Source organism: Arachis ipaensis, chromosome B04, assembly GCF_000816755.2.
Source record: "Arachis ipaensis cultivar K30076 chromosome B04, Araip1.1, whole genome shotgun sequence".
Classification (NCBI taxonomy): domain Eukaryota; kingdom Viridiplantae; phylum Streptophyta; class Magnoliopsida; order Fabales; family Fabaceae; genus Arachis; species Arachis ipaensis.
In genome coordinates this window covers 74,681,227-74,693,258 of record NC_029788.2, presented here as the reverse complement: position 1 = coordinate 74,693,258, position 12,032 = coordinate 74,681,227, and the positions used below count along the sequence as shown (strand labels likewise).

Genomic DNA, 12,032 nt, shown 5'->3' with positions numbered 1-12,032 from the left:
TTTGGAAGTTATTAGGAGATCTTTTTTGCCACTTATTTGTGTCGATAATTTTCAATTTTTCAGCCAGTTTACACATCGATAAGCCATCAATATCTATCTTCCAAGCTTCCTTAACTAATGAAATCACTTCGTCCTTATCACAACATCTTTCCTGGAATTGAAAGCGTCTTTTATACCTCCTCTCTCGCTTGTCAACACTTAATAATAGTGGTTTATGGTTGGATCCAAGGTCTTCTAAGTGCATTACAAAGGCATTCGGCCAAGCTATCCTCCACCCATTCGTCACCATCACCCTGTCAAATCATTCCCAGATAAGGTTGCTACCAAATTGATGGTTATTCCATGTAAATTGCTCCCCTTCATATCCTAAATCAGCAAGTGATGTGTGAGTATCTTATTTATATTTTCTATTTATTTTAGATATAAATTAAGTGAGTTTTAATCTTATTTTAGTATTTGGAATCTCTTTGGATGCTACTTAGAGTTGCTTTAGTCTTTTAATTATTTCGGGTAAAGTTCGGATTAGTTTGGCAGAGTTTATGTGCAAGAAAAGAGAAGAATTGGAAGCTGCTAAGTTGGCGCTAAGCGCGGACCTGGGCGTTTAGCGCTAGTAGCTCAGAAGCGCGAGAGAGCTCTCTGCCCACGAGGGCGCTAAACGCCAGACCTGGCATTTAGTGCCAGCAAGCCAGAATGGATAGAAGCGTTTCTACCCCCTAGGGCGCTAAACGCCGAATCTGGCATTTGGCACCAGCAATGTTGATCACACTTCATCAAAAGAGCATTTTTAGTTGGATTTAGCTTTTAATTGTTCTATTTTATTTTATTTTAGTTATTTTTAATTACAAATAAAATCTTTTAGGTTTAGAATTTATTATTTTATTTTAGTTTCAAATCAAATTAGGTTAGATATAAAAGGAAAAATATTTAGCCCTTCAAGGGATCTTCTCTCTTTCGCACTTTCACATTTTTTGAACCCTAGTTTTCTCTCGAAGTCATGAGCCGTTAAACCTCCTTGGTTAAGGTTAGGAGCTCTGTTTATTTCTATAGATTAAGACTATTGTTTTTCAATTTTAATTAATGTGTTGATTCAGTTTTAAGGATTACTTTCATTCTTCATCTTATGAATTTGGATGTATTGGAAAAATAACTTTTATTCTATATGCGTTCTTATGATTCTTGGAAGAGTTATCTCACTTGAATACCTGCTTGAGAGTAAACTCCTCCTAAATTGCTAATTACTTAGACTTAACGAGATACGTAACATATAATCCTTTTATATTTGGGTAGTTAGAGTTTTGTGGCCAATAAACTAGAATTGAACCTAATCTTCTAATCTATATTAAGTGACTAAGACATTGGCGGTTGATTAGGTTAGAGGAGACTAAATCACTAAGGAATTAGGGTTTAGTCAATTACAGTTTGCCATGAAATGAATCTTGCATGATTAAAATAGTTGGTAAGAAAACTTAATCCAGACAAATAAATAACTCTGAAACCTTAACTGTTTTCTCCCATATATTTCACACCAATTTACTGTTTGCTTTCTGATTCTCTGATTTTACTGTTTAATGCAATTGAACTCTCAAAACAATATTTTCTGCTTGCCTGACTAAGTAATTCATTCAACTACCGTTGCTTAGTCCATCAATTCTCGTGCGATCGACCCTCACTCACCTGAAGTATTACTTGGTATGATCGGTGCACTTCTCAATTCAGTTGTGGTATTCATATTCCACACCAGCAAGTTCTTCTGAGTTAATGAAGTCATTAAAGTCTTGAATTGACTTCGCTGAGTTATCTTTGCCTCCTTCCTTCTCATGGTGACCCCGTACTACATTGAAGTCTCCCATAACAATCAGATTGTTGTTGCTCCTTTCAATTATCTGCAATATGGTAGCAAATTAATCCCTTCTATTCTCATCCAAAGCCAGATACATTCTAACTACCTCCCATTACTTGTTTGTTTTCAAGTGGACATTTTGAAGTGAATGAAAAAGCATTTTTGATTAAAAAACACATCCGTCCCATCCTTCCACACACAATTGCCAAACTACATAGTTTCCCTTTTAGGTCCACTCACTCCACTGCCAAGGCAATATTCTTAGTTTCACATAGGAATATTACTTCAGAGGAATGGGACTTAGCAATCCCTTATGTATATATACATGTGTTATTTATAAATTTTTAATGTAAATTTTATATTTTGACATATATTCTATATATGTGGTTAATTTAGTGTATACGTTAATATTAAGACTACACATCAAAAAGTTCAAGAAAGCAAGATTTAAGAACTTACCTAACTAACTGCACAAACAGATTTTTTGTTTTTATTGGTTTTTCTATTTTTGTGATGGGATTCAACTATATTTTTATGTTGGTTGTCAAAGACCTAATACAACCCTCATCTTTTATCCCGGAAGTAGTGTTAAATGAGCAAGGATTCTCGCGTTTTCGTAAACAGACGAGGGTAAATAAGCTAGTTCACAAAGTTAAAGGTAAAGGTCGGAGCGACAGAAGGTTGAGATTTGGGACAAGGAACATAGGCACTCTAACAGGAAAGTCCATGGAGGTAGTGGACACGATGACAAGGAGGAAGATTAACATTATGTGCCTACAAGAAACAAAGTGGGTAGGTGCGAAGGCTAGGGAGTTGGCTACTTCTGGTTTCAAACTTTGGTATACAGGAAAGGTGAAGAATAGGAATGGGGTTGGAATAATTGTGGATAAGCAGTGGAAGAAGGACGTAGTAGATGTCAAGAGGGTGGGAGATTGGATCATCTCTATCAAACTTGTAGTAGAGGGAGGTGCTTTCCATGTGATTAGCACCTATGCACCGCAAGTGGGTTCGGACGAACAACACAAGATAAGATTTTCTTAGGAGGAGATTTAAATGGCCATGTTGGGAGAGAAGTGACTGGATATGGGAGTATTCATGGAGGCCATGGTTTCAGGGTGATCAATGTCGAAGGTAAAACTATTTTGGACTTTTCCTCAATTATTGATCTTCTCATCGCAAATACATGTTTTAAAAAGAGAGACGAACATCTTATAACTTATAAGAGTGGCATGACAAGCTCTCAAATCGACTTCTTCTTGTTGAGGAGAGTCAACCAGAAATTTTGTATTAATTGTAAAATTATCCCGAGAAAGAGTTTGACAACACAACATAGGGTGCTCGTCATGGATTTTCGCGTTGAGAAAAAGTTGAGGAAAAGACATCATACGAAGAACCCAAGGACGAGGTGGTGGCGGATGAAAGGTGAGGAACAAAGAAGCTTCCTAAGACGGGTAGGAGAAGAGGCAAAGTGGGATGGGAATGGAAGCGCAGAAGAGATGTGGAGGGAGATGGCAGAAGTTATTAGATGAATAGCAAAAGAAAGCTTTGGTGAATCTAAAGGAATAGGACCAAGAGATAAGGAGTCCTGGTGGTAGAATGTGAGTGTACAAGAAAAGATAAAGATAAAATGGAGTGCTTTAAAGAGTGGTCTTTATGCCGCAATGCAGATAATTGGGAAAAATATAAGGCGGTTAAGAAAGAGACAAAAGTGGCTGTAAGTGAAGCAAGAACAAGAGCATATGAGGGCCTCTACCAGTCTTTGGGCACAAAAGAAGGAGAAAAAGATATATATAGAATCGCAAAAAGCCGTGAAAGAAGAACGAGAGATTTGGATCAGGTTAAGTGCATAAAGGATAAGGATAGAGAGGTGTTGGCTAAAGAGTAGAAGATTAATGAAAGGTGGAAGAGTTACTTCTACGAGTTATTTAATGAGGGACAGAAGACTCTTCTGAGCCTTGGTCGGTTATGCACAAGGGAAGAAGATCAAAACTTTGACTACTATCGAATGATTCGAGACTTCAAGGTAAAAGAGGCTCTAAAGCAGATGAAAAATGGCAGGGCAGTAGGACCTGATAATATCCCGATTGAGGTTTGGAAGGGTCTTAGAGAAAAAGGCATCAACTGGTTAACCAAGCTTTTTAATGAGATTTTAAGGTCAAAGAAGATGCCTGATGAGTGGAAAAAGAGCACCTTGGTACCTATCTACAAGAATAAGGGGGATGTACAAAGTTGCGAAAACTATAGAGGGATCAAGCTTATGAGTCATACCATGAAGTTATGGGAAATGGTGACAGAACAGAGGTTGAAAAAAGAGACACAAGTAATAGAGAACCAATTCGGATTTATGCCAGGCAGATCTACCACTGAAGCGATATACCTATTAAGAAAGATGATGGAGAAGTATCGTAGTAATAAAAGGGATCTACATATGGTGTTTATTGATTTGGAAAAGGCGTATGATAGAGTACCAAGGGAGGTCTTATGGAAGGTTTTAGAAAAGAGGAGAGTAAGAATCGCATATATTCGTGCAATTTAAGACATGTATGATGGGTCACAACTAGTGTGAAGACTCAAGGTTGTGTGACTGAGGAATTTTCTATTGGTATAGGATTACACTAGGGATCATCCTTAAGTCCATACCTTTTCACATTAGTCTTGGAAGTGCTCATAGAGCACATCTAAGAGCTTGTGCCATGGTGCATGCTTTTTGCCGATGATATCGTCCTTATGGGAGAGTCAAGGAAAGACCTAAATAAGAAGTTGGAGTTATGGAGAGAAGCTCTAGAAGTGTATGGTCTGTGCATAAGCCGTAGCAAGATGGAATATATGGAATGTAAGTTTCAGTTTGAGAAGGGAAAACCTTGATATAGAGGTGAAGATTGGAGAAAACATCCTACGAAAAGTTAAAAGTTTTAAGTATCTTGGATGTATCATACAGGATAATGGAGAGATTGAACAGGATGTAAATCATAGGATCCAAGCAGGTTGGTCAAAATGGCGGAGTGTATCTAGTTTTATATGCAGAAAAGTGCCTTTAAAACTTAAAGGTAAATTCTATCGCACCGCTATACGATCGGCTATGCTTTTATGGTACGGAGTGTTGGGTGGCTAAAGGGGAGCACGAATATAAGCTGAGTGTGGCAGAGATGAAGATGTTGAGATGGATGAGTGGTCATACGCGATTTGATAAAATAAGGAACGAAGATATAAGGGAGAGAGCTGGAGTAGCACCCATTGTGGAAAAAGATGGTTGAATATCGGGTCTCAGGTGGTTTGGACATGTGAAAAGAAGGCCGATAGAACATCCAGTCAGGAGGGTGGATGAGATGAAAGATGGACAAGGGGCGAAAGGCAGAGGAAGACCTAAGAAGACAATCCATGAGGTGGTCAAACGAGATCTACATGTAAACGGTCTCTCTGTAGACATGATACATGACAGAGCACAATGGCGTCGTTTGATTCATGTAGCTGACCCCACTTAGTGGGACAAGGCTTTGTTATTGTTGTTGCTGTTGTTGTTATTGGTTTTTCTATTTTCTAACTAGTTACTGTGCTAGAGATGTAGTAAGATGTATGTGTCATGTGTGTATATAAGATGGATCATTTAGATGAATGGATGTATGAGGATTCTAGCTATTTATTTTGAACACAAAACAATTCTCTTTTCTGAATTTCTCTACTTTCTTTTCTTACTGCACAAGCAATTACTTCTGATTTCTATTATGGTATCTAGTGCTTAGAATTTTTTTTCTTTTCTCTTTACCATTGATTCTGTAGGTGAAATATCATCCATCAACATTGATCCTCCAAGCAACAATGCTGGAAATTCTTCTCAACAACCATTTATCATCAATCAACGATCCTTCACACTTATTTCTGATAAATCGGGTGAAAACAATAAGAAAATTTGGCTGCAGCAAGATCTAGCTGCTATTAGAGAAGAAGATCTAGAAGAACACCTATATGCAGATCGAGTTCCATCCCAACAATCATCAACAGCAACACAAGGTTCCTCCACAAACACAACAACTTACAAGTAATGGTGTCAAGATTATCAAAATTTAAAATTCACCTAATTTTAAAGGATATAAATGCCTCTCTTCTAGTGAAAAAATGTACATTTCAAGAAGTGTTCATTTTGATGAAACTCAATTTTCATATTCTGAATTATTCACTAATACCTCTACTGATAGAATTATAACTAATGACACTGATAATCATGATTTTGCATCCTCTTTCACCAAACACTCTTTACTGCATACAGATCATCATCGTATTACTACTGATAATACTACTTCTAAATCAAACACTAGCCACATTAATTCTCAAATTGATTGTCTTGATATTACTGAGAATGACATTAATAATCAATTACATAATTCTGATTTACCCCTAAATTCCTCCCAAATTCCAATTTCAAGCATAGAAATACAACACCCTGCCTTAGATACTGATGCCATTGAACTAGATTTACCTCATATTAAACGTTGTGCACTTAATGCTAATAAACACTTTGGTTACTAGGTCTAAGGCTAACAACAACAATCCCAAAGTCTTAAATTCTATCATTACTTCCCCTTATTACACACAACATTCACCAAAATCTGCTAAAATAGCAGTTACTATACCTCATTGGCATAAGTCATGATGGAAAAATATCAAACCCTTATGAAAGCTAAGATATGGATTGTAGTTCCACCACCACATCATGCTAAACTTACAGGCAGTAAATGAATTTTTACCATTAAGAAGCATCCAGATGAAATTATACAAAGTACAAAGTTAGACTTATTGCTCAAGGCTTTCATTGAGAAGAAGGCTTTGATTTTGAGCAAGTCTTTAGTCCTGTAATTTGGTCATCTACAATTCGATTAGTTTTGAGCATAGTTTTATCTAAAAACTAGATTTTGAGGTAGTTTGATTTTAATAATGCATTTCTAAATGGGGATTTAAATCAAATCTTATATATGCATCAACTAGTTGGTTTTGAACAAATTCTATCTAAATATGTTTGCAAATTGCATAAATCCATTTATGGATTGAAACAGGCCCTAGGCAATGGTTTACTAAACTAAGTACTACTCGTTACTCCTAAATCTGACACATCTTTATTTGTTAAACACAATTCTAGTTCAGTTATATATCTTTTGTGCTATGTAGATGACATAATCATTACAGGGAACAATGCTAGTAAAGTTCAATCCTTAATCAATTCACTAGATAAAGTGTTTTCTTTGAAAGATTTAGGAAATTTAAAATTTTTTTGGGCATTGAGATTCAAAGAACCAATTTAGGACAACTACATCTCTCATAAACAAAGTATATCACTGAGTTGTTAACAAAATTGGGAATGGCATGATCCAATTCAATGCTTACTCCAATGATCTATTCCCTTCAACTCCTCTCAACAGGCTTAGATACCCTTGAAGATCCTAATCTCTTCAGAACAATGATTGGATCTTTGCAATACTTAACCATCACAAGACCAAATGTGGCATATGCAGTGAGCAAGATTAGTCAATTCATGCATTCACTCTTCTTGCTCACTAGAAAGCTGATAAACGAGTTCTAAGATACCTTCAATGAACTAAAGAGCATGGACTTATGATACATAGATGCCAGAATTATAGACTATATAGTTTTTCAGATTCAAACTGGGCAACTGATCTTGAAGATCGCAAGTTTGTTTCTGATTTTTGTGTGTTTTCAGGTACTAATCTAATTTCTTGGACATACAGAAAATAACACACAATTAGCAGATCGTCTATAGAGGCAGAATTTCAAAGCCTTGCATCATGTGAAGCTGAGTTGGAGTGGCTCAAAAACTTGCTCTTAGAGTTATAAATTCTTCTCAAGACAACACCTACAATATTTTGTGATAACATGAGTACATTTCTTCTAACGACAAGGCCCTACTCAAATTTGAAGAGGATATTAAAACTACACATCAAGAAGTTCAAGAAAATAAAGTTCAAGAACTTACCTAACTAACTGCATATATAAATTTTTGTTATTACTGGTTTTTCTGATTTCTATCTAGCTGCTATGCTAGAGCTGCAATAAGATGTATGTGTCATGTATATAAGGTGGAACATTTAGATAAATGGGTGTATGAGGATTCTAGCTATTCATTTTGAATACAGCATATAACTTTCTTCTCTGAATTTCTCTGCTTTCTTTCTTACTGTACAAGCAATTACTTCTGATTTCTATTAGTTAATATATACATAATTGATTCTTATTGCATTTAATAATTATATTTTAAATAGTTTAACTAAAACTGTGAATAAACCGGTGCAAAGCAGGAGCTAAACTCTAGTTGTTTTCTAATGCTTAGTAGCATGAGTAGTTGAGATTTTTGTGTGACTCTGTTTGTGGTGTTTTCTCATTCACTCTATTTGCATCCTTAACACCAGACAATCATGCCAAAAAAAAAAAAAAAAACCCAAGAAAAAAAAGGACAAAATAATGAAAATTATTGGGTCTACGCATATAAAAATAAATAAAGATTAAACGAAATAAAACTTTTCGTACTTCTATTATCCAAGAAATATTTTATTGAGAAACTCAGCAAAGAAAAAAGACAAAGAAGCTTAGCTAAGGATATAACAGATTGCCTGTCATTATATTTCGAGGTAGTTGTCTCAAAGAAAAAATCTCCGTTGATTAATATTTGCCATGACAGTCCTTAATATGTTTTCTTTTTCGGTTGTTCCTATCGATCCTTTTATACAAAAATTTTTAATAATTTAATTTTTGTTCCCGATTATACGGATAGTCTAATATACTTGAGCTATTATTTGTTTGTTTCTTTTCTTTTTTTTGAATGATGAATCATTACCAATAAATTTTAAAATTATGTGGAAAATTTCTTCCAGAAAAATTTTATCAGGACCACATGAGATCAGATGTGTGATAGCTATATTCTAATTAGCGCTAGACTGTGTGCATGAAAATAAATACCTATTTAAAATGGAATTAATAACTAGTTACTTGGTAGTGCATTAACATCAAGAAAAAGAGATTTAATAGTGAGTCTTCAAACTAGACCACTAGTGGAAGTCAGAATGAAAAATTGGCATTATGTATGTGAATAATGTAGAGCATCTATGCATAGTGGCACCTCATATATGCAACTTTCAAATATATTTTAAATTTTTAAAATAAATAATTTTATAATATAATATCATAATTTTATCACCAAAATATTTAAAATTTAATTCTTATTATTTATTTCATAAGTAAGAAATTTTAATAATAATAACTTAAACTTGTTGAATAAATAATTTCATGACCCCATTCTGGCCCTTCCTCTTTCTTTCCCAAGCCTTATGAAAAATTGATATAATAAAAGCTTAATAAAACCATTAAAATGCAGATATTTTTGTTAACTTACGATAAAATAAATAAATAAATCCAATGATAACTTTAATTCTTCGAGTATTTACCTGTAGAAGATCTCCTATGTTTACTATTATAGCTCCATGCACAGGAAGAACATTGACCCATTGATTCTGGTGAAGAAATTGAAGCCCACCATGTTGGTCTTGCAGAATTAATGTCATGAAGGTGCTATCAGTGTGCTTGGTGGCTCCCATTGTTAATTCAGGTTCAGGGCATGGTGGATAGTAGTGACCCAAAATGTAGAGTCCTTCGGCACAATCTAACTCCTTCAGATAAGAAGGATTAAGGCCAAGGGCCTCTGATAATAACTCAAAGATTGTGAAACCCAATTCCATTATCTTCCTTGAGAATTCAATCACAATATCTCTGTGATAAGTACGTAATAAACTCATCATCATGGGTTGAAATAATTCAGTTGGACAAGATCATAACAGCAACCGAAATTCACTTGCAATGGTAATTACTCATCATTTAATGTACAACAGCCTAAGTTATTACAGCTGAGAATTTGCACATGCACTTGTAAAAGGGAAATGTTTGATAACTAAAATAAATTAACTGAAAATAATTAAAATTGGTCTTATTTAACCTTTATTAATTGTTCATAAATAAAGTAAGTTCTGATTTTTTTTCTAACATTACTGCTTGCAAAAATTAAGATAGTATTTATTGAGACATAATTTAACCTTCATAATTTTATGTATATATATAATATTTATTTATATATTTATTATATTTAAAATTCTATAATTATTATAACTAACTCTAATGTCTTCCAAACATGATTGCAAAAGTATCTAAATATTATTCTACCTTTTTAATAATATAGATGATACAATATAAAAAATGGTATTCGTCTATGAGAAAGTTTTAGGACTAGTATTTTCATTAAAATTTAGTCAATATTTAACTATTAAGAAAAGAGTGTGTAATTTCACATCATTAAATATAATCTCATACCATTAAAGATATTAATGATGACTAACTAATAACTACAAATACAAAATGTGGTGGCCCCTATCACTATTGTTACCCATTATAAGTTAAATTGTATATAATCAAATTATCTAGTCTTGATCAAGGAAGAATTAATCAAAGTGGTAAGTATCTTGATATTTTTTAATAAGAAATCTAACATTTAATTTAACCATATGACTTTCAATAAGGATAGTAGATAACTAGGATAATAATACTCTTATTTATAAATCTAATCAAGCACTCCCTCCAATTAAAAAATGACTGTCCATTTAAAAATTTAAATTGGTTTAAAAAAAATTTAAGTAACAATTAACGTAGTAATTTTATAAAATGAGAGAGAAGAATATTTTTAATAATCACTTTTTATGTAGAACAATGGTATGACCACTAAAATTTATTATTTTTGGTAAATATTTTAAAAATATTTAATACTAAATTTTAAACCTTAAATTTTAAATTTTTTAATAGTAAAAAAAAGTGTGTTAAGTTAAAATTGATAAAGAGTGGAGGTCTCTTAAGATTTCTGTTTTAAATATATGTATTTAGTACTATAAATAGACAACTATCTTGAAGACAAGGGATGGAATAACTAATTAACTTAACTTCTAATAGCTAATGAGCACTTGAGCTTAAATTGGAATCAAACTGATAATGTTTTCTATTACCTGCATATTTGTGGTATTTCTTCTGGTTTGGGTGGATCAGGAGCAACCAACATAGTAAGAGTATCTCTCCAATTAGCAGCCTGGTTAGTATTGGCTCTAACACTGGAATGATACAAAACTTTCTTCTTTACAAGATCCCTGCAATAAAACTCTTTCCTTACCTTAGCATCTTGTTCATGGAACCGCCTAATCCCATCGATCATACCGTCCAAGATGCTGACTGGAATTTCATGATTAATCACCTGAAAAATTCCCCACTCATGGCATGCCCTGCGAATATTTTCAATTACTTTGGCGCGGAAAGTTGTGCTGCTCTTTATGTCTCTGATGTCGACGATGGGAACATTGGAATCATAGGCAGTTGCTTGAGTTTCGTTGGCGTCCAACTTGCCCGAGTGGAACATGCGTGGGATTTTGGTCACACCGGATTCTATAAGGCCTCTAACGCCGACTTTGGAATCTTCGAATGCTTTCCCTTCGGCTTTTCTGTCATAAGTGGAATCACTTGTAACTGCTTCCTCTAACTGCTTTGTGTTTTCTCCTGCCATGTTGAGAGCGGAGTTACAAAAAATGAAACAGGGTCCTGCGTGCTATGAAACAAAGCCGGTGTGGAATTGAGAAAAACTAACCCAAGACCCGAAAGGAATTATATAGAGGGAGTAGAAAGGAATTGAGAAAAACTAACCCAAGACCCGAAAGGAATTATACACCAAACTTAAAACTTTGCTCGTCCTCGAGCAAAAATAAAGAAAAGAGAAGAATGGAGTAGAAGAAGAAGAAAATAGAGGAAGATAGAGGGAGACAGAGGGCTCGGCCTTGTGGGTTGATGAGTGTATAAGAGGTGTGTGTATGAAGGGTTATGAAGAGTTGTATTTATAGGATGGGGGTAGGTTAAGTTCGGCCATAGGTGGGGTTTTAGGTGAGAAATTTGATTTTGAAGTGGGTGGGGGTTGGTGGAAATTATGATGGTTTTGGGGAACTGGTATGGATGTGATTGGGCTAGGGTTTATAGGAAAATGTGTGTGGGGAAGTGTGAAAGTAAGTGGGGTAGGTGAAGATGCTGTGGGACCCAATGGTCCTGAGAGATTAGGGAATTTAGATTCCCTGCTCTCTGCACTGGCGTTTGAACGCCCAGGGTCTGCTCC

General features: G+C 34.6%; 1 protein-coding gene and 1 long non-coding RNA gene across 4 annotated transcripts in view; one reads left to right on the top strand and one right to left on the bottom strand.

The window, feature by feature from the left end:
* The window catches only part of LOC107639377, a 14,185-nt gene extending 6,486 nt beyond the window's left edge, over nucleotides 1-7,699 (top strand). The window contains exon 3 of the long non-coding RNA XR_002361177.1: nucleotides 5,618-7,699. This is a non-coding gene — a long non-coding RNA (uncharacterized LOC107639377). The remainder of the gene's footprint in view (nucleotides 1-5,617) is intronic.
* The window catches only part of LOC107639375 (1-aminocyclopropane-1-carboxylate oxidase homolog 12), a 26,290-nt gene extending 14,528 nt beyond the window's left edge, over nucleotides 1-11,762 (bottom strand). Inside the window, exons 1-3 of one of the 3 annotated variants that reach the window (XM_021121209.1) lie at nucleotides 11,517-11,754; nucleotides 10,888-11,428; nucleotides 9,289-9,610 (exon numbers count right to left, since the gene is read on the bottom strand). In XM_021121209.1, the coding sequence (XP_020976868.1) occupies nucleotides 9,289-9,610; nucleotides 10,888-11,291 (726 nt within the window). In that variant the 5' untranslated portion in view covers nucleotides 11,292-11,428; nucleotides 11,517-11,754. Of the gene's footprint in view, nucleotides 1-1,484; nucleotides 1,884-9,288; nucleotides 9,611-10,887 lie in introns of those variants that run through there. The other 2 variants (XM_021121208.1, XM_016342848.2) reach the window with 2 other exon arrangements.